The sequence below is a fragment of the Pseudochaenichthys georgianus genome, chromosome 9 (genome assembly GCF_902827115.2).
Source record: "Pseudochaenichthys georgianus chromosome 9, fPseGeo1.2, whole genome shotgun sequence".
Lineage (NCBI taxonomy): Eukaryota > Metazoa > Chordata > Actinopteri > Perciformes > Channichthyidae > Pseudochaenichthys > Pseudochaenichthys georgianus.
The window spans coordinates 45,271,224-45,293,912 of NC_047511.1; the positions used below are offsets into that span (position 1 = coordinate 45,271,224).

Here is a 22,689-nt window from a genome sequence, read left to right on the forward strand (position 1 = left end):
TTTACGACCAGAACTATTACCGGGATACAAACCGGAGGAACCAGGCATGGAGGGAGGTGGCAGAGACAGTGGGGGAAACTGGTAGGTTTTCGCCTGTTTGGGGAGTTTATATATATATTGCTCGCATAAAATCCCCGGGTTTTTTTGCTTTGTATGTCGGGGGCGGGAGATTCATGTGATTGGTTGTTGGTCGCAAAAAAAACCCAAGCTGTCAGACACGCCCAGCTCCAAGCTTTTCAAGATGTTTGAAAAGCTGCTGTGTGGACGTACCGTTAAGGTCAAATAATGCCCCCCCCCCCCCCCCCTCACACCTCCACACAGAGCCCCCCCCCCCCCCCCCCCCCCCACATATCAAATCCCAACTTAACCCCTGCTTCTAACTAATTAGGCTACCTTAAATAAACACACTAATTAATGAAACCAGTTCAATACGCATTATTCTTATTCTTACGGTACGTCCACACAGCAGCTTTTCGAAAATCTTGAAAATCTTGGAGCTGGGCGTGTCTGACAGCGTGGGGATTTTTTGATAGCCTTGACAATCATTATTGTTCATATAACTTATTTTGGAATTCATGGTGAACTTGTTGATTGTACATTACTATTTAGAACGTGTATTCATCCTTAGTTTAGTCATTTACTTATTTTGAGCGGCTGATTGCATGTCTGACATGTTTGTAGCCTACATTTGATTAAGGCCATATTCAGAAAACTGCATTTCAAACAGTATTTCCACAGGATATTGAGTTATTATTTAAATTCCTTACACATATTCACCCCAATCAAATCAACAATATCACAATTAAGTATAGCTGTTTTTTATTTAACGATGTCTTTACTACTTGTTTATGTGGTGCAAACAGCTGCTCAGGATAACATGGGAACACTCAATAGCCCCGCCCCTCCCTCAGGTGTTTAATCAGGGGCTCACCTGGTGTCATTATAAAAATGCTACCCTTTAGCTTCTGGCATCACTTGGTCTGCTTGATTTGATCTGTGGCGATGGGTGCAGGTTTGCTTCTGTGTGCAGTCTTGTTGCAGCTGTCAGGATCCCTGCAAGGTGAGGTGCCACAACGGGTTGTGTCCTGATGCGGCTTTTACACGTTAATTTATTCAGATGTTACTCAGATTGAGTCAACACTACTGGGTGCAATGTCAACTTTCCCACAGCAATGGTCTGCTACTTGACTACTTTTATATGTTCGCTTTCTCTCATAATGCTGCAACTAATTTATCTGTTACCATGCATGTGTACTTTTTGGATTTTGATTCAACCTTTTTAGTTGAACTAGATTTTAGGTGTTTGGAAAGCAATTAAAGTAGCGTTCCCATCACTGGCAAGGTTTGTATAGATGCATTTACTTTAAACTACTTACTTTCTCATAATGCTACTTATTTGTATTTGCCATACCATGGATGTGTACTTTTCAGCTTGTTTCATTGGTCTGGTGTGAAACCTTTGAGTGTGGCGTGGTAGCTTTTAAAAAGTGTTTTAATAAAGATTAATTTTAAAATAATAAATAAAATGATTTAAATAAATTACAATACTTTGTGCTACATGCACTTTTTTTCAATTTATATATGCTATATTAGCTGCTACCTAACCCCTTTTTATGTTTACTTACAGACTCATAATGCTACCTATTTGTTTCTGTTTACTTAGGATATCTTCGCTGGAGTGAAACTTTTTTTTTGTGGGACTTCCCCAGCACTAGCTAAGGGTTCATAAAAATAAACAAGTCAATACAAATTAAAAAAATACCACGGTTTACAAATTAAAAATAAATTGCGACAACACTAAATGCAGTATACATGTTTTTACAATGTATTAATGGTATATTTGCTGCTTCTTAACCACTTGTATATCTTCACTTCACACTTATGTTCTCATAACGCTACTTATTTGCTCACTATGATGTATATTCATTAACAGGTGCTGTCCCTGCTGAAGATGGATAGAAAGCGTTTATTGTCCTAATACAGAAATAGACAATGAGATCGTGTAGATGGTTTCTGGTTCTTCTGATGTGTCTCTTTGAACAGTGTCTGCAGGAAGCAGCCCTCTGAAATGTGTCCTCGGCTCTAAGCTATGCAGAGACGCCTCCGAGTGTGTTTCCTACCAACACGTGTGTGACGGAGAGCCTGACTGCAAGGACGGCTCTGATGAAGACGACTGTGCAACAGCATGCAGCGAAGGTACCGCTATGTTTCCCGAAGCTTTATACAGAGGATGCTTCCTTACAGTTCTGTGAATGACTTGAAATGGTTATAAATCACATTTATTGAGACCATAGGAATTCTGCTCTGACTAAAAGATAGGTTTGTTGTTGAGATCTGTTTTAAAAGTGTAGGCCTACTGCTTCTGATGTTAAAACACGGATTAGTAAGACAAAAGGCCTCCATTGTTTTGGATGCTGCCCACATTTGAAATTGTGCACTTTTAGTTTTGGTCAAATCCTTGTCTCATTGGGCGAATCTCCTACAGATCAGTTCCAGTGTGCTCACGGGAAGAAGTGCATCGAGAAGCAGCAGCTGTGTGACGGGGTGCCTCAGTGTCTGGACCGGTCCGATGAGCTGCTCTGCCCAGAGGGGCGCGAGGGCTGCGACCACCGGTGCGACGAGAGCCGCTGCTTACCGAGAACCTTCCTCTGCGACGGGGAGAGGGACTGCGTGGACGGGACCGACGAGGACAACTGCGGTGGGGGGAAGAAACGCCGACACTGACATATATTAATTAATGGGATCAGGCGACTTTTTAAGGACATAAATGGCACATAAAACACGCTACAAATGACTTTTGTCGACATGCTATATTATGACAGGTTTTTATAGAAAAGGATCAAAAAGAGAGAGAATCTTTGTTCCTGAAACTTTCAGAGTCTCTTTCCACAGAGGGGACACATGTTGATGTGGAAGAGACATGAAGAAGAGGGGACACATGTTGATGAAGAAGAGGGGACACATGTTGATGTAGAAGAGACATGAAGAAGAGGGGACACATGTTGATGTAGAAGAGACATGAAGAAGAGGGGACACATGTTGATGAAGAGGGGATACATGTTGATGTAGAAGAGACATGAAGAAGAGGGGACACATGTTGATGAAGAAGAGGGGACACATGTTGATGTAGAAGAGACATGAAGAAGTGGATTTTGCATGATGGGTGACCTTTAATTCTTGTGTATAGTGTCCCCACCAGAGGACCCAGAGGAAGAGGACTCTGAACCGGATGAAGGGACCCTCCCCACCCCGACCCCTGCACCCTCCTCCGGCCCCTCGACCCCCATAAAGTGTGCTCTGGGCTTCAGACCCTGCGTGGACCTGAAGCAGTGTGTGCTCTATAGACATGTGTGTGACGGAGAGGTAGACTGCTCCGACGGCTCTGACGAGGAAGAGTGCTCCTCAGCATGTGAAGCAGGTAGGTGCTCCTTAGTCTGTGGCGTTAGCTTGTGTGTGTGGGTTTAATATGATGCTCTACTTCCCCCTGGTGGACTTTAAAGGGACTGCACATCAATATAAAATGCAGCCTCTCCCACAGAAGCTAAATGCATGGCTTTATAGGATTTTAGTCTGTTTGTGAAATTGTTTTCTTTGGTTACGTTGTCTCTCTTTAGTTCCCCCTTTTATCAAAGATAAGATCGACCTTTATTTATCCCCGTGGGGAAATTCAGGAAGTGAGATTGAAAAAATGGCACAGTACAGATTCACACGAGATGAATACTATTACATACAGGTAGGTAACTGTTACAATAAGAAATGAATCGTACACATATTTGAGTCTGAAGTTATAGATGGAACGGAGAGATGAAACCCTCTCTAATGGGAGATGGGTTCTCTGCGTGTCACCCACCCAGCAGTGGGAGCAGTGGGCAGCTGTTGTCTAGTTGTGTGTCCCCTCTCTTCAATGTAGCATGCTCGTTTCCTTCAGGTCAATACGAGTCTTTTCCAGTTGCATCGTTAAGCCACGGGGGCCCTGCCACTTCGGGGGCCTCTACCTGATGGGCGCATGATTGTTAATACTATTCCTAAACCACCACCTGTCCGCCATATTAGTTCTCTGCTCACTGCCAATAATTGTACAATAGCAAACCCTGCATGGTGAGTTGATTTAAACGAGTAACGATAACAGAAGGGTTTCTCTGGGAGAAGCCGGAGACGTGACGGATGTTCACAAGACTACTTCTGAATAATGTTGAATCCACTAAACCTCGCAGCGCTGTGATTGGTGCGTTCATGTGTCCGTCTCTGCAGATCAGTTCCAGTGCGCTCACGGGAAGAAGTGCGTCCCTCTGAGCCAGGTGTGTGACGGCGTGTCTCAGTGTCAGGACCGGTCCGATGAGACGAGCTGCACCCATCGGACGGACGGGTGCAAACACCAGTGTGACGACAACGACCGCTGCCTCCCCAGCAGCTTCCTGTGCGACGGAGAGAGGGACTGTGTGGACGGGACCGACGAGGACAACTGCGGTACCAACACTTCACATATTCAGCAAGACTCGTATTGACCTGAAGAAACATACTAGTATTCTACTCCTGGAAATAATTACTGCACCTTATTCTTTATTCCTTTATCCCTTATTCCTAAGTATGCTGCGTGTATTTTGTTTTGATGGCAGAAGCATTCATCTCATTGGACATTAAACTATTCTATTCTATTATCAGAGATGGCAGAAGTGTACAGATACTCGTGTTTAAAAGTACTCTGGTGAAAGTAGAAGTACAGATACTCATGTTTAAAAGTACTCTGGTGAAAGTAGAAGTACTGACTAAACTTCTTTACTCAAGTCAAAGTAAAGAGGCTTTGAAGTGTACTTCAGTAAAAAGTACCCATAGCTAGCAGCTGCTTTAAAGAGTACCTGACCTCCCTTTATATTAAGAGAACAATAATGTCATTGTTAGCTAATGAATGTTTCCATGGTGACCAACGGCACCATGACGACGCTTCATTGGTCCCTCCTCTTTTATTACATTACATTGCATTTAGCTGACGCTTTTATCCAAAGCGACTTACAATAAGTACATTCGACCAGGAAGACACAACCTTGAGGAAAACAGAATCATATAAGAACATCAGGTTTCAAAGAGCCAATCGTTTCAAGTGCTACTCAACTGGCTAAGCCAGTCCTTTATTAGTATATAAGTGCTCTGTTAGCAGTTCTTTGTTAGTCATTCTATCGCTCGAAGTGGAGTCGAAAGAGATGAGTTTTCAGTCTGCGCCGGAAGGTGTGTCAGCTTTCTGCTGTCCTGATGTCAATGGGAGCTCATTCCACCATCTTGGAGCCAGGATAGCAAACCCACGTGTTTTTGCTGATGGGAACTTGGGTCCCCCTCGCAGCGAGGGTGCAGCGAGTCGTTTGGCTGATGCAGAGCGTAGTGCACGCGCTGGGGTGTACGGTTTAACCATGTCCTGGATGTAGGAAGGGCCAGATCCATTCGCAGCATGGTATGCAAGTACCAGTGTCTTGAAGTGGATTCTAGCAGTTACCGGAAGCCAGTGGAGGGAGCGGAGGAGCGGCGTGGTGTGGGAGAATGTAGGAAGGTTGAAGACCAGACGAGCCGCTGCATTCTGGATGAGCTGCAGAGGTCGGATGGCACATGCAGGCAGACCAGCCAGGAGGGAGCTGCAGTAGTCTAGGCGTGAGGTGACGAGAGCCTGGACCAGAACCTGCGTTGCTTTCTGGGTCAGCTGGGGACGCGTCCTCCTGATGCTGTAGAGCGTGTATCTGCAGCAGCGGGTTGTAGCAGCGATGTTTGCAGTGAAGGACAGGTTGTTATCTAGGATCACACCCAGATTCCTTGCGGTCTGAGTCGGGGAAACAATAGAGGGGCCGATGTTGATAGTCAGGTCAAGAGAGGGACAATCTTTTCCCGGAAGGAAAAGCACTTCAGTTTTGTCAAGGTTGAGCTTGAGGTGATGATCAGACATCTACTGAGAGATGTCAGCTAGACAAGCAGAGATGCGTGCGACGACCTGGGTCTCTGAGCGGGGGAAGGACAGAATTAATTGGGTGTCGTCAGCGTAGCAGTGGTATGAAAAACCATGCGGGCTAATGACAGATCCGAGCGAGTTTGTGTACAAGGAGAAGAGGAGGGGACCAAGAACAGAGCCCTGAGGGACCCCTGTAGTTAATTGACAAGGGTCGGACTCGGACCCTCTCCAAGTTACCCTGTAGGTGCGGTCTTTGAGGTATGAGGTGAGGAGGGAAAGTGCAGAGCCTGAAACTCCAAGTTCTTGGAGAGTGCGAAGGAGGATCTGATGGTTCACCGTGTCGAATGCAGCAGACAGGTCCAACAGGATGAGGACAGAGGAGAGGGAGGCTGCTTTGGCCGTGTGCAGTTCCTCGCGGATCCAGAAGGTTGTTCTGATGGAGATAGCAGGAGAGTTGTTTAAAGACAGCGCGTTCAAGTGTTTTAGACAGGAACGGGAGGAGAGAGACAGGCCTGTAGTTTATAACATCAGACGGGTCGAGAGTGGGTTTCTTTAGGAGAGGGTTTACTCTCGCCTCCTTGAGAGTGTTTGGAAAGTGACCAGAAGTTAGAGAAGTGTTGATGAAATGGGTGAGAAACGGTAGAATATCAGGAGCGATAGTCTGAAGGAGGTTTGAAGGGATAGGGTCCCTATCCCAGAGTGTCCTCTTCAGAGGACACTCTGACCTGATGCTGCTATAAACGCCTGAACTTCCCCGAGGGGATAAAACAGTTCGGTCTTAAATAACGGGCACAAGTATCTCAAACTTGTACAAGAGTGAACGTGACATTCAAACACTGAAGCATCCTTTGTGCTCCAGTCAATCCTCTCGGTAAACACGGAGCTGATCCCAGATCAGATGCCCGCTGAAGGCTCTGAGCAGGTTCTCTCAGTGATCTGCTGTTATGGTACATGTTTGTTTCCATGTCTGTCTGTCGGTCGATGTGACGCACGGCGCTGCTGGGATCAAGTCACCTGTCAGACTTGATCTCACAGCGAAGTATGGCCGCATGGAACTGATCACCTGTTTGATCTGCAGTGATCGAAGGCTGCAGTCCCACAGACTTCACCTGCTCCAGCGGGCAGTGCGTGTCGGCGCAGATGTTGTGTGACGGACACCCGGACTGCAGGGACCGGTCGGATGAAGAGGGCTGCGTCTCCCCCCCCGCCTGCAGCACCAAGCACCGCTGCCCCCTCAGCAAGGAGTGCCTGGTGGAGGAGTGGCTCTGTGACGGAGACCTGGACTGCGAGGACGGCTCCGACGAGAAGGTGGGGGTGGCTCGAGGCTTTGGTTTGTCGTGCGGACATGGCTACGGTGTAGTTTTATCGATGAACGTCTTGGGTCACCGGCTGCTCCAGCAGGGCGACGCAATAGAAGGAACATTGACATTGTGCAGTAAGAGTCTATATCCAAGTGATTGGAATAGGACGTAGTGGATGAATGATTTGTAAGTTGCAGCCAGATGAACGTTCTGGAAGAAGTTTCAAACGTTCAGGTGAGGATGATGATGGTGAAGAAGTGCTTGACTGATCCCCATCTGGGACATGTTTGTGTTGCAGCATCAAAAGACATGGCTTTGAGCATAAGAGAAGAAATGAACGATCCAGATGGAAATAAAAAAGTAGAAAATAAACATGTTAAAAACAAAAGTACGGTAACGAAATATAAAGCAGGAAATGAACATTGATGATGAAGCTTGATTTGGATATCCCTCTTCATACGCCAGGTGCAGCTCCACGTGCACGGCAGACCTCAGGTCAGATGCTAAAGGTGCATGTTGGAGTGAAACGAGCCTTCAAGTACACTTCTGTTGTCGAGGCTGTTTACTGGTTGTCGTGTGTTGTCATGCCTGTGGAAGTCTAGCGTTAAACATCTGTAAATCCACACTGTGCGGACTTTTAGATTACTGTGGTCATATTTTCAGTGATGGAAAGTATCATACTTGAGTACCATTTTGTCATCCTTGTACCTGAGGATGTCCAGTATATGCTTCTGTGTACTTCTACTCCACAACACTTTGGAGCATTAATTGTAGTTTTTACTCGACTACATTACTTGATACAGGACCATGATATGGTATTATGATGCAGTACTTTACTACTGATCTTCACAATATTTCAAGTATCTAGGATTTATCCACATTGACATACTACAAAAATATCCATTCTGCGTACTTGAAGTACATTTAGCTGATAATACTCTGTACTATCACTTGAGTAACATTTTGAAATCAGGACTAACTTGTAATGAAGTATTTTCAGAACAAAGTATTTCTACTTTTACTCGAGTAAAGGCTCGAAGTGCTCGTCTGTGTCCTCGGTTTCGCCTCAGTTCCCACATCCAGAGTTTGATGATTGACAGTAAATGAGTGTGTCCTCTGCAGGACTGTCCGGTGTCTCCGGAGGTCTGTGGGGAGTTCCAGTGGTCGTGTACTTCCAAGAGGAAGTGCACCCCTTCCTCCTGGAGGTGTGACGGCACGAAGGACTGCGACGACGGCAGCGACGAGAGAGAATGTGAGTTTTATGGCTTGTAAAAACTTCTATTGCATTATTTTAGCATCGTACTTGTCTTTTTTCCTTTTCATCTGTCCTCCTGTTTTCTGTCGCGGATTTGTTTTTAAAAAAAAATCAATGTAGTAAAAAATGCCCAAAAGTGATCTGTAATATAAGTGTGGTGTGCAAACAGGGGACACACAACTTGATCCAAGGTGTAACACTTTCACGGTAAATCGAAATGCAAAAGAAATGCGTAAGAGAAATGGACAACACGTTCATTGCTTGACATTAAGTAAATAGCTTTGTTGTTTCAAAACTTGGCTTACTTTTTCTTTTTTAACTTAAAGTAATTGTCGGATATTAGCAGGGGCGGACTGGCCATCGGGAATACCGGGAGTTTCCCCGGTGGGCCGGTGCTGTGTGTGGGCCGGAGGGCCAACACAAAAAAGTTTCTCAAAAAAAAAAAAAAAAAAAAGATTTTCTTTTTGCCTAAATCCTACCGGCCCACATTTGTAAGTGTTCCGGCCCAGCCCAGGGGGGTGTGGCCAGGGTTGGGTTATAACGGAATACATGTAACGGCGTTACGTAATCAGAATACAAAAATCAAGGAACTGTATTCAGCTCGTGTTACATTTGAAAAACGAGTAATCTGATTACAGTTACTTTCGTCAACCTGAAGTGAATACTTATTGGACTTATTGGTGGAAAGATTTCCTCACAACATGTAATATTCATTACTAAAGGTACAGCCTTGTCTGGTTTCTTGCTCAAGGGCACCACGGCAGGGCAGGAGGTGAACTGGGACCTCTCCAAGTAGAAGTCCACACTCCAAATAGGTCTGGTCGGGGACTTGAACCGGCGACCCTACGGCTCACAGTCCAAGCCCCCACTGACTGCCATAGATTTAGTCCCTAATTTTGCTCTCAAAATGGACCAGATTGATGCATTTAACTTCGACATTTAAAAAAAAAATCTTCCCGGGGAGCTTGCCCCCGGACCCCCCTAGAGGAGGTGAGGTCCATCACCTGCCCACACCCCCTGTTAAATTGTCTCACCCACATTGAGGATGCTTCCTACGCCCATGTTTTATTCCATGTGTCAAGTCAGGCAAATTGGGTCAAAATGTTATTGCATCAATGATCTGTTAACATTAAAATCACTAAATATATGCCGTAACTATCTTTGTTCCAGGCAACTCAAGGGCTCAGGTAATGTGATTACTATATGAATAATTGTCCAAAATAACATTAAATGCAGGGTTTTTTGTTAAGTAACATACTTTCGTCGCCGGCCGGCCGATGCATGCCGCGCATTAAGTGGGCCTGTCTGTCAATTAATCCCCGGGCCACTTTTTCCCCCCAGTCCGCCCCTGGATATTAGTGCAGTGTGCAAACGACAAGACAAGAGGCAGCTTATGCCAGTTAAACACTTTCAGGGTAATTTATGAAGCATGTTCAAACAATAAGGCAATTCTAACACAAACAACACTAAAGGAATAGAAATAAGAACGAGCTGGAACAGGATGGTGACGGCTTGTCCTGCCAGCCTGCAATACGTTGTTCTTTGCTCAGGTTGTAATGGCTCTTTCTCAGACTCTGTATTCTAAGAACCTGTCCGTGTTGACCCCACTGTGCTTGTGTGTGCAGGCGAGGTGTGGTGCCCCTCCCACCAGTTCCCCTGTGGCAGTGAGGGGTGTGTGTCCTGGTCTCTGGTGTGTAACAACGTCACCAACTGCGCCGACGGATCAGACGAGGGCGGCAGCTGCAGCTCTCTCTGCGAGGACACGATGCGCTGCTCTCAGATCTGTTTCAGCACGCCGCAGGGACCGGTGAGCAACGTGTGGTTTCTAACATAACCGGGAGGTGTTCGTTTATGAAATGTGTGCCAGTGTACATGATTACACGAACATAAAGGTCCACGTGGAGGTCAAAGTTCACCTGTAATTTTGAAATATTTGAATCAAAGGAGAATTGGGGTGTGTGTGAATATATATATATACATGTATTTGTTCATTCAAAAAGGGACAATGCACAAATTGCATCGACGACATTAAAATACATAAGTGCAAAGTTTCAGCCCATATTAAAACACACACGTGCAAAGCGCTTTACCAGCAAGTCGGCGCTCCGGCCTGTCGCTCGTTGTCCGTGACGTTCCCTCCCGTCTGACCTTCTCTCTCAGCGCTGCGGCTGCTCGTTGGGCTTCAGGCTCCTTCCGGACGCTCGGAGCTGCTCGGATGTGGACGAGTGCGAGTCCAGCAGCCCGTCCGTCTGCAGCCAGCTGTGCATCAACACCGAGGGGTCGTACAGATGTGACTGTGAGCAGGGGTACATCATGGAGGCCGGAGGACACCACTGCAAGATCACCGGTAACTCAAGTCCTTTGTTCGACCACAGCCTGGCTCTAACTCAAGTCCTTTGTTAGACCACAGCCTGGCTCTAGCTCAAGTCCTTTGTTAGACCACAGCCTGGCTCTAGCTCAAGTCCTTCGTTAGACCACAGCCTGGCTCTAGCTCAAGTCCTTCGTTAGACCACAGCCTGGCTCTAACGAAGTCCTTTGTTAGACCACAGCCTGGCTCTAACTCAAGTCCTTCGTTAGACCACAGCCTGGCTCTAACTCAAGTCCTTCGTTAGACCACAGCCTGGCTCTAACTCAAGTCCTTCGTTAGACCACAGCCTGGCTCTAACTCAAGTCCTTCGTTAGACCACAGCCTGGCTCTAACTCAAGTCCTTCGTTAGACCACAGCCTGGCTCTAACTCAAGTCCTTCGTTAGACCACAGCCTGGCTCTAACTCAAGTCCTTCGTTAGACCACAGCCTGGCTCTAACTCAAGTCCTTCGTTAGACCACAGCCTGGCTCTAACTCAAGTCCTTCGTTAGACCTCAGCCTGGCTCTAACTCAAGTCCTTCGTTAGACCTCAGCCTGGCTCTAACTCAAGTCCTTTGTTAGCCCACAGCCTGGCTCTAACTCAAGTCCTTTCATTATCAGTTGGTATAAAATGTCAGAATTGTAAAATGTCTGTCCTAGTTTTGAAAAGTTATTCATTTTGAGTTCTAAGACTAAAGAGATTTACTTTTTAATATGATGAACAAAGAAAAGCAGAACATCTCATAATTTATGCATATGACGATTTCACCTTTGAATCCTCGCCTCAGGTGAGCCCTTCCTCCTGGTCTCGGTGCACACGGACATCTTCCTGTACGGGCTGCGCAGCGGAGCTCTGGACATCTTGTCCTTGTCGGCCCAGAAGGCCATCCTGTCTCTGGACTACGACTGGAGGCAGCAGAGGGTCCTGTGGGTCAGCCTGGACACGGAGGGCGTCCAGTGGTCCTCCCTGGACCGTAAGACCAGCGGGACCCTCATCAAAGGTGGGTTCAATTCCATAAATGCATTTCCTCGAGGACCGTAGGAAATGTAGGACTCAAGTTATTTTAATTGAGTATTTTCTTTTATTTAGACTTTTTTTCATGCACTTCTTCCAGAGGAAAAGATGGTTTGAGAAACAGTTTTCTGACGTTGTTAGACATGTTTGTGTTCTTTGTTATCGACCGTTTTCTGCATCGAAACATCCAACAAATCAACTCAAGGTTTGCTCTGTGGATTTTGAAGTACTCTTAATTTAGTTCTTTCTTTTATTGACACTTTTTACGCCGACTTAAAAATGTCAAAAGTTTTAAAAAAAAAAATTTGTGTACTTTTTATTTCTGTACGTTTGAGGATGTTTTGGTTTTTCATATGAACAGAAACCTCAACCAACTGAAGGCATGTCGTGCAGGAAAAGAGATGCCTCTGAGATGTGGAAGTATAAGGGCAGTGAATGTTATACTTGAGTAAAGTACCTCTAAATGTGTTGACGCAGTACTTTTGTTTCCTGCAGGGCTGCGTGCGGACTCGGTGGCGGTGGACTGGCTCGGCAGGAACCTGTATTGGATCGATGGAGTGACCGGAAAGATCTCTGCCATCAAACTGAGCTCAGAACCAGTGAAGACCTCGGACCACATCGTGATCCTCGATGAAGACCTGGACCTGCCTCGCTCTCTGGCTCTGCTTCCTCAGAAAGGGTCAGTGACACTTTAATATGATTTAAAGAGTCCTCTCCTGCTGATGTGCAGGTGCATCTCAGTGTCTCTACTTTAAAGAGTCCTCTCCTGCTGATGTCCAGGTGCATATCAGTGTCTCTACTTTAAAGAGTCCTCTCCTGCTGATGTTCAGGTGTATATCAGTATGTAGTGTCTCTACTTTAAAGAGTCCTCTCCTGCTGATGTTCAGGTGTGTAGTGTCTCTACTTTAAAGAGTCCTCTCCTGCTGATGTTCAGGTGTATATCAGTGTGTAGTGTGTCTACTTTAAAGAGTCCTCTCCTGCTGATGTTCAGGTGTATATCAGTATGTAGTGTCTCTACTTTAAAGAGTCCTCTCCTGCTGATGTTCAGGTGTATATCAGTATGTAGTGTCTCTACTTTAAAGAGTTCTCTCCTGCTGATGTTCAGGTGTATATCAGTATGTAGTGTCTCTACTTTAAAGAGTCCTCTCCTGCTGATGTTCAGGTGTATATCAGTATGTAGTGTCTCTACTTTAAAGAGTCCTCTCCTGCTGATGTTCAGGTGTATATCAGTATGTAGTGTCTCTACTTTAAAGAGTCCTCTCCTGCTGATGTTCAGGTGTATATCAGTATGTAGTGTCTCTACTTTAAAGAGTTCTCTCCTGCTGATGTTCAGGTGTATATCAGTATGTAGTGTCTCTACTTTAAAGAGTCCTCTCCTGCTGATGTTCAGGTGTATATCAGTATGTAGTGTTTGCCTCTGTGAAGCACTTTGAATGCCTCAGTGTTAAAATGGGCGATACAAATACACTAACCGTCACCTCGTGTCTCCAGGCTGATGTTCTGGACGGAGATCAGCAACGTGCCGAAGATCGAGCGCTCTGGGATGGACGGTTCTGAGCGGAGAGTCGTGGTGAACTCCAGTCTGGGCTGGCCGGGCGACGTGGCTCTGGACCCGATCTCTGAGAGGGTCTACTGGACCGACGAGAGGCTGAGGGCCATCGGGTCCGCCACGCTGGACGGAGAGGACATCCGGGTAAAAGATCTAGGATGGAAGAGGATGTTTTCGGGCTTAAATGCAGTCGTTTCACTTCAGTTCTCCTACGCATCATCATGAAGGGTGTTGCCGCCAACAGAGCGATGTCTACCAATAATGTAGTAATTTAGCATTAATTTAAACGGAATACCGTTTTTGTTGTTGAGACAAATCCCTAGACATTTAATACCAAATGAAATGCGAGCATGTTGGAAACCAGAGCAAATATCTTGTTTAATATTAAAACTACACGATTTTAACATTTTACGACGAGATGAAGTTATTTTAATCACTATTTTGAGGAAACGGTTTCTGAAATGCCATTTCAAGTTATTATCTATTTAAATATTAAGTTTTGGGTCGCAACAAATTATTGGCTGTTGCAAAGCTCTTAAAAAAAAAAAAATAGATTTATACTCTTTAACTTAACAATCAATCTACAAGCTAAATGTCCTACTGTCCCTGAAGTACTAAAGTGTCCGAAATGGCTGGAGCATGGATGGAATTGAATGTAAATGCAACCCGCTCTTTAGCTTCCTGTCGCAGAATAAATGTGTTTCTGAATCTGATGTTCCAGATCCTGCAGATGAAGGAGACCACCAACCCGTTCTCGCTGGCTGTGTTTAACGACATGCTGTACTGGTCTGACGCCAAGAAGAGAGTTGTGTTCGCTGCGAATAAAAACTCTGGGAAAAACCGACAAGTCCTCCTGAAGAGACTCCACCAGCCTTTCAGTGTGAAGGTATGACGCTCACGGTGTACGGCGTTGAGGCGCAGGGAAAGATGGGTTTGGTTTATAATACACTTTATCTATAAAACACCTTTCATGCTCGACGCAGCCAAAGTGCTGAGCAGAGGATGACGATGACGATGAGGAAAATCATTACAAACAAGGTGTAAACAGACGGAGTATATCTGCACCATAACACATGAACAGTGATGCTACGAAACATTATTTTATAATTGCCCCAAATGACATTAAACTACATGTAATGAAGAAACGGCAGCTAAAGTAGGATTAATAATACACTTCTGTACTTGATTGTGCAGAACAAGTACGTCTAAATGTTCTGCACTTTAAATACATTTCAATACTTTTGTACCTTCACTTGAGTAACATTTTGAAATCAGGACTTCTACTTGAAATTGAGTATTTTAAGACGATAGTAGTTGTACTTAAGTACCGGGTCTTAGTTCTTCTTCCACCACTGCTGGTTTCCTCTCACGTGTTCACGAAGTATCCGCCTGACTTATAAGCATTAATATTCCCCCTTGTTTCAGATCCTCCACCCGTTGCTTCAGACGGGCTTCCAGAGTCCCTGTGAAAACATCGTCTGTTCCCACATGTGTGTTTTGGCCCCGGGGCCCAAAGCCGTGTGCAAATGTCCCCCTCGTCTCCTATTGGCTGAGGACGGCCTGACCTGCTCCAGCCTCGTCGACTCTGACTTCCTGTTGATGCTGTCGCCCTCCACCGTCACTCGGGTGATTATTATATACAGAGATGGCAAAAGTACACGCAGCCTATACTCAAGTAGAAGTACAGATACTCGTGTTTATAAGTACTCTGGTGAAAGTAGAAGTACTGACTAAACTTCTTTACTCAAGTGAAAGTAAAGAGGCTTTGAAGTGTACTTCAGTAAAAAGTACCCATAACTAGCAGCTGCTTTAAAGAGTACCTGACCTCCCTTTATATGTTGTGTTCCAATCAATAGGCACGCAATGACTCTAAAGAATAATGATCACGCACCAAACACACATTCAGACTAAAGGAACCAGCTGTTTGGAAAATGAGAGAAGTAGAAAGTACAGGTATTTGAGTTCAACATGTAAGAAGTAGAAAGTACAGGTATTTGGGTTCAACATGTAAGAAGTAGAAAGTACAGGTATTTGTGTTCAACATGTAAGAAGTAGAAAGTACAGGTATTTGTGTTCAACATGTAAGAAGTAGAAAGTACAGGTATTTGTGTTCAAAATGTAAGGAGTAAAGTACTGCTACCAGAAAAATGTACTTAAGTACAGCAACAAAGTATTTGTACTCTTCTTCCCACCTCTGCTTGTATATAATGTCGTGGTGTGGAAAAGGTTCTAATGAGCTTATAAAGACTGAAGATGTTGAATTAAGGCGATTGTCTTTTATCCAAAGCGACTTGCAGACACTACTGTGGAGAATACCCACGGTTTGAGGGGACATTTCTCACACGAGGACATGCTGACTACATGTTATCTTCTTGTACATGTATACAATATGACTGGAAATGCATTGAAGAGGAGCTTTAAGGGGCGGGGCATCACTGGCGTTTGCACATTTATGTACTAAAGCTGAGGGTAACGGAGAAACCATTATGTATCTAAGGAACGGATGCTTTGACATAACTCTGTAAGAGTGCAGATCAACTCTTTTCAGTTTCCCACAGATAAAACGCCTCGGAAAAGGTTATCGGTATGTATTCCCAGGACAAATATCGGTCATCTCAACGCAATTTATCGGATCGAGTTCCAACCGGCAATGTTGGAAACGTGCAAAATGTGTTGCGTTTAGTTAAATATACCTGTATTTGGAGGTTGCAGATGCATTGATGCCACGCTCTCGTCTTTACTCCAGATCTACCTGCAGTCCCGACACGCCTCATCAGATCTGAAGGGCTGGCCCGAACACGTCGCCCTGCAGGTGCCCGGCGTCAACGAGGCGGCCATCTTGGACTTCACCCTCCGAGACGACACTTTGTTTCTGGCAGACGAGGCCACGACTTCCCTCAGCTCCTTCAAACTCAAGGACTTAGACCTGTCCTCAGAGGTGGGGAAGTACACTTACTCAAGTTCTGGCCTTACAATTTAGAGGTTCTTTAACTTTGAGTATTTCCATTTTATGCTACTTTATATTTCTAATTAACTTCATTTAAAAGGGAAACAATGTAATTTTACTCCATTTATTGAACGGCTTCAGCTACTTTTCATAAAATGCATCTCTAAAAATGTAACTAGTGCACTGACTAAGTCACAAAATAGTCAAATATTTTACAAAAAAGTCAACCAGAATTGTATTCTAAAAAAGTTAAATGCAACAATAGTATCTATACTTATATACACACCTGGGGGCAATTTCTCTGCATGATTTACTTTTATACTTGGAGTACATATTGCTGATAATGCAATGTTACAGTATAGTTTTAAAGTGCTGTATACATTTCCCACCGAAGGATAATATTCCCACAATGCAGCAGAATGTACAGTATTACAAATGACTGTGGGAAATGCAGTAATGTACTGCCTACATTACAGACATTTGGTACGGTGTAGAAGGGGTGATCGGTTTGGTATTCTGAGCAAAACACTTTTTTTTTTATATATCGGAGTATAATGTACGCCTACAAATAGTATAATGTGAGACCTTCAAATCAATCCTCACACTTCTGCCGGTCCTCTCAGGGCGTGTTCCTGAAGCTTCTGGGTAACTCCATCACTGCCATGGCTGTGGACTGGATCACAGGCAGTGTGTTCTGGAGCAGCACCACGCAGCCCCGCCTGCAGGTGACCTCCAGCACCGCGGCCCACACCGCGGTCCTCCTGAAGGAAGGTGTTGGGTGGGTGGGGTCCATCGCCCTCCATCCTCCCACTGGAATGGTGTGCTTCACTAACCTGGGTCTGCAGGGCTCCACGGTGGAGTGCTCCAACATGGACGGGGATCAGAGGAAAGTCGTGTGGAAAGACGCCGAGCAGCCCACGTCTCTGGTGTTCTCCAGCAGCGGGGACTCCGTCTACTGGGCCGACACCGGTGAGACGGCTTCACGTGGTTTCAGAAGAGTGTGAAGCTTTTGTTTGGAGGGAGAATTAGTTATTCAGAAGAGTTGGGAGCTTCTGGCAAAGTCAACTTATTGCCAATCTTTCAGTTTGTGTACGGACGGAGAGATCGAAATACCGTTTCCCACAATCCCGATAGACACACTCGGCAGACATTTATACAAGTACAACAATCAATACAAAATAACAGTTACTTCAATATCTTTGGAAAATGTACATTGGGACAAGACTGTCCGTAGCAGCGTAAAGTGTTTGGTGCTGGATTTGAGTGTGTGGGGTGTTCAAGTAACTTGTATAAATGTACATAATAAACTACATACACATATCATCACTCATGCCCCGTTTGCACAAGCACAAAACAGACGCACATACTGACAATGGCGACATGTTACACAAGTTCATGGGCAACATGTAAAAGTATATTCCATGTGAGTGTTAAGAAGTTTAACGGGCAGAGGCAGCAATGAGTGCTCATAGCGGTTCAGCCGGCTCTTGAACCTGAGTCTTCTGCCAGAAGGGGGCGCTGGAGGTCTGGGGGGAGAATGTGGGCGGGATCAGACGCCCTTTTTGAGCCCATCTACTAATAGACTGCTCGTATGTGTTTTGGAGAGATGGATGTTTTTTGAGCTACAAGGGTTTCACGTGTTTTTAGAGGAGTTGGGAGCTTTTGTTTGGAGGGATCGTTTGTTATCTAGAAGCTGGTCGAGAACATTTCACCGGTTGCGATGATGACACTTGTTACAGGGAGTAGTGACGGGGATACAAATGCATGCATGCCAGCAGGAAGCTAAGCTGATGCTGTGAAGTGTAGGAAAGTAATTAAGTACATTTACTAAAGCATTGAATTTAAGATGCTTTTATAATATACTTAATTCACTACTCTCCTACCATTTAAAGGAACATATTGAACTTATTTTACAGTTTGAGTTTTCTTTTTACTCATTATACTTGAAGTATGTTTAACCATCGTCAATGCAGTACTTACATTTGAAAAGGAGTATTTTAACAATGTACCAAACTGTATCGTACGTTTCTTTCTTCTAAGATGCCGCCAGACATTTACCGCTTCCTTAAATTAGTTAGTTTGTAGTCTTTGTGCGACTTCGGTAAACCCTAAACAAAGGGACTAACCAATGGAGGCACGATTCCCTCCCTGTTCAAAACCTCCAGACGATTCCCTTTCTTAAGGAGTTCTGTGGGAAAGGTAAGTGGAATAAAGCTGTTGTCTAAAGTAAGCAGTAACCTAGCGGTTTCTCTCGCAGGTCTAGGGTCCATCGGCTCGGCCCTGCTCGATGGCTCTGGATACAAAGAGCTGCAGACGGAGGAGGGCCTGGTTGCTGTGGCGCTGAGTGCCGACACGCTGCTCTGGATGACTCTCAGTGGTAATGAGATTAAGATAACATTACTTTATTAATCCTAATTTGGGAAAACATTCTCGTTGCAGCAGCATAAAACAAAACGAGGCACGTCATATTAAATTAGTAGAAAAGAACAATTCTTAAATGTAAACCTCTCAAAATGGAAATGAATGGCTTGATGTACAGTTTACGGACATTGTGTGTGAAGTGGAGATGCTGTTTCATATCTTAACGATACCGTAATCTACTCTACATTATCTCAGCAGCTCGAGACACAGGAAACCATTCGTGCATCAAAAAGGTCAAGAAGCAATTCTCTTGTTTTCTAAAGTCGCTCCCTGACTTTGTGTTGACCCTTTCCAGCAGACAAGACCAGGCTCTGGTTCAGAGACGAGCAGCAGAACATCAAGCTGTGGTTCGAAGTCGGCACGGAAGTGGTCGACTTAAAGGCGTTCAGCAAGTCCAGTCAGACGGGTACGTGATGAGATAAGAAGTACTTTATTGATCCCAACTTGGGAAAGGTTTGTGTTGCAGCAGCCTAAAAAGATATGGCATTGTACAATACAAATTTGAAGATCAGTAATAAACAAGAAAGTAGAAAATATGGTGAATTCCAAATGTACAGTATCAGCATGTGAAGGACACTGCTCAGGAACTAGCTGATGCTCTGTATGTGATGACTCCTTCCTTTCTGGAGAGGATCACAGATACATGGATCCTGAGGCTGAAGCTCAAGCCGGTGACGAGTGAGATTTTTCTAACGACTGACAATCGTCCACAGGCTCAAACGGATGCTCAGAAAACAACGGAGACTGCCAGCAGCTGTGCCTCGCCACCCCGGGGGGTCGGACATGTGTCTGTGCTCATGGTCACGTCCTGATGAACGCCACTCACTGCAGGCCGGCGCAGCGATGTCCCAACGGCAGCCGCTCCTGTCTGGATCTGCTCTCCTGCCAGCCGGAGGAGAAGTTCTGTAACGGACGAGTGGACTGCCACGACCACTCGGACGAGAACTGTGAGTATTTATCAGAGGTGGGAAGTAGTGGAGTACAAATACTTCGTTACTGTACTTGAGTACATTTTTCTGGTATCAGTACATTTTTCTGGTATCAGTACTTTACTCCACTAATTTTTCTGATGACTTTTTACTTTTACTTATTTTGAACCCAAATACCTGTACTTTCTACTTCTTACATGTTGAACACAAATACCTGTACTTTCTACTTCTCACATGTTGAACTCAAATACCTGTACTTTCTACTTCTTACATGTTGAACTCAAATACCTGTACTTTCTACTTCTCTCATTTCCCAAACAGCTGGTTCCTTTAGTCTGAATGTGTGTTTGGTGCGTGGTCATTATTCTTTAGAGTCATTGTGTGCCTATTGATCTGAACACGATCCGTGTATCCATCACTTCCTGGTCTTTAAAGAAGAGGGACCAATGGAAACGTTGCCGTTGGTCACCATGGAAACATTCATTAGCTAACAATGACATTATTGTTCTATTGATATAAAGGGAGGTCAGGTACTCTTTAAAGCAGCTGCTAGTTATGGGTACTTTCTACTGAAGTACACTTCAAAGTTCTTTACTTTGACTTGAGTAAATAAGTTTTGTCAGTACTTCTACTTTTACCAGAGTATTTTTAAACTCGAGTATCTGTACTTCTCCTTGAGTAAAGGATGTGTGCTCTTTTGCCATCCGTCTTCTTCCAGGTGTCGGTCTGAAGCAGCTGTCTGGAGCAGAAGTCTTTTCTTCTTCTCCCGTCAGTTCCCCCTCCCCTCTTCCCTCCCCTCTTCCCTCCCCTCTTCCCTCCCCTCTTCCTACGCTCTCTGAGGACCTGAACTCCACCCTGGAGGAAGACGTCCAGCTGAAGAACCTGGACGGCCTGCAGTGCAGCCAGACACTCTGCGGTGGGAACGGACGCTGCGTGGAGACGGGAGGAGAAACGACATGCGAGTGTAAAATGATGTACAGCGGAGACGCCTGTGAAGACAGCCTGCTGCAGACCATGCAGGGGCCTCTGATCTACGGTGCTGTGGCGGTCTGTGCGGGAGTCTTGGTCATTGCTGTGATGGCGGTGGTGGTGAAGAGGAGCGGAAACTGCAGGTTGGTCTCAAAAGCACTGAAGAAAAAAACGTTCCTTCTGAAAATAACAGATTTTATTTGTAAAGCACCTTTCATTGCCAAAAGTAATCCCAAAGAGCTGTAAGTACAGTGTATTTATAAAGCACTTCTCCCAGACAGTCACAAAGTACTTGACAAAGCATTAAAACATCATACGAATCATAAAAGATAAAAGAAGTGTTAAAAACACAATACAAGGGGCGTAAAAGAAACTAGTTTAATCAAAATCTCAACTTAAAACATGTAGCGACGACATTCAGATGACATCAAGAGGCTAAGTGTATGTCTTCATTGTGACTCGTTCCTAATAAAGAGGCCGTACTGAAGTCCCTGTTCCATCCAATTTGAATAAAGAAACCATTTACAGCAAGACCGTAGAGTCAACAAAAAGTATCTGACCCAAATCCCCCTCTTTGTCCATCACACAACGGGTGGACGAAATACCTTAAAGTACACCATGTGACAATTGCAGGAAGTGACGAATTATAACTGTGGCGTCAACAATGCTAAGATTAGGAATAATCAACAATTGCTAAACGAGTATGTTGGCGCTTGCATATAGATTTAGTCCGTAGTTGAAATGTTATACCTTCAAATCAGTTTTTAAACCATGCTAGTGGCTCTTAGATGGTTCTTGGGCAACGGTGGATTTTTTAGCTAACGTGCTAACCGTGGCAAGGATTTTAGGTTTCGGATATTTCAATCATACAATCTGGTTTAAAAAAAATGTTTTTGCTTAGGAAAGTTCCTTTATGAGTTAAATGACCTGTAAGTGATAAAGGCTACATGCTAAGGGAAGGAGCTTCAATGCTTCCTTATCTCCTTTAGCAAAGGGTACACCGAAGCATCCTTTACCCAGGAAAATTACTAATGCGTACAGATGGATACTTTATTGATCCCAATTGATAATTAAAAGGTTCTACAAAAAGTCAAAAGTACTGCAGTTAGTAGCAGGAATACATGCTTACGTTACAGGAACATAGACATACTTGTATACATAGGATAGTATAATACTTATGATATATACTTTTAAATCAAGGCTGAAGACTTTTCCTTTTGCCGCTGCTTTTAATTGAACTGTTCATATCTTACACTACAACTTTTATCTGTGTATTTTGTCTTTTAATGTTTTATTATCTTTGCTTTTTTAATGACCGTTTTTAAATGCCATTTTCTTAATGTCGTTCATTTTTGTTAAGCACTTTGAAAGGTGCTATATAGATAAAATAGCCTTGCCTATAATGTACAGATGTACAAACAATTGCCGATTTTTCATGGTAACTAGGAAGGAGAAACTCAAACTATGTAGCAGTGAGTTCTCTGCCAGCCAGATGTTGAAAAGTGTTAATGCAGTAGTTTTCCTGTACCTCTGCGTGTGAGAGGAAGCTAATCACTGCATTTTGTTTTTCCTCCTGCAGGAGAGCTACCCCCGAAGCGGAGAAGGAGACGAGCATGACGGAACTGGAGAAGAAACCTGAAACACCAAGTGCAGACGCTGACAAACCCGAGGTTAAAGAAACTCCTTAAAATAATCTGATTCCCAGTTGATGCTCCTGTGGGACGGCAGTCTGACTTTTTTGTTTCTTTCTTTTCACAGGAAGCGGTGTCTTCTGTAGACTGAGGTTGATTCATGTAACATTTTAAATAAACGGTCTGCATTTTCCACGGATCCCTGTCAAGTTATTTCAGCGTTGTTTACTGTCGGGTTGAATCGTTGAGAGCGAACAGATTATTTTATGGGACATGGTCGGAGGGTAACATCAGAGATTTGTCGGTGACTTCCAACAAAGAACAATACAAATCTGGTATTAAAGGGAGTAAAAGATCCACCTCGTAATGTAACATAAAAGTACAGGTTTTTTTTAATC

General features: G+C 44.5%; 1 protein-coding gene across 2 annotated transcripts; it reads left to right on the forward strand.

Annotated features, from left to right (window-relative positions):
- Positions 1-976: 976 nt before the first annotated feature.
- LOC117451860 (very low-density lipoprotein receptor-like) lies at positions 977-22,484 on the forward strand. 2 transcript variants are annotated; one of them, XM_034090198.1, is made up of 22 exons: positions 977-1,060; positions 2,044-2,196; positions 2,486-2,698; positions 3,188-3,418; positions 4,252-4,467; positions 7,008-7,237; positions 8,353-8,482; positions 10,111-10,292; positions 10,646-10,832; positions 11,619-11,831; positions 12,341-12,524; positions 13,337-13,538; positions 14,116-14,280; positions 14,820-15,020; positions 16,141-16,332; positions 16,965-17,310; positions 18,599-18,718; positions 19,058-19,168; positions 19,476-19,709; positions 20,410-20,803; positions 22,240-22,330; positions 22,419-22,484. In XM_034090198.1, exons 1-22 carry the CDS (start codon positions 1,003-1,005, stop codon positions 22,440-22,442), a joined length of 4,077 nt encoding a protein of 1,358 aa, XP_033946089.1. In that variant the 5' UTR covers positions 977-1,002; the 3' UTR covers positions 22,443-22,484. The 2 variants fall into 2 exon arrangements, with proteins under 2 accessions (XP_033946089.1, XP_033946090.1); XM_034090199.1 differs by having other exon boundaries at positions 19,061-19,168.
- Positions 22,485-22,689: the final 205 nt, after the last annotated feature.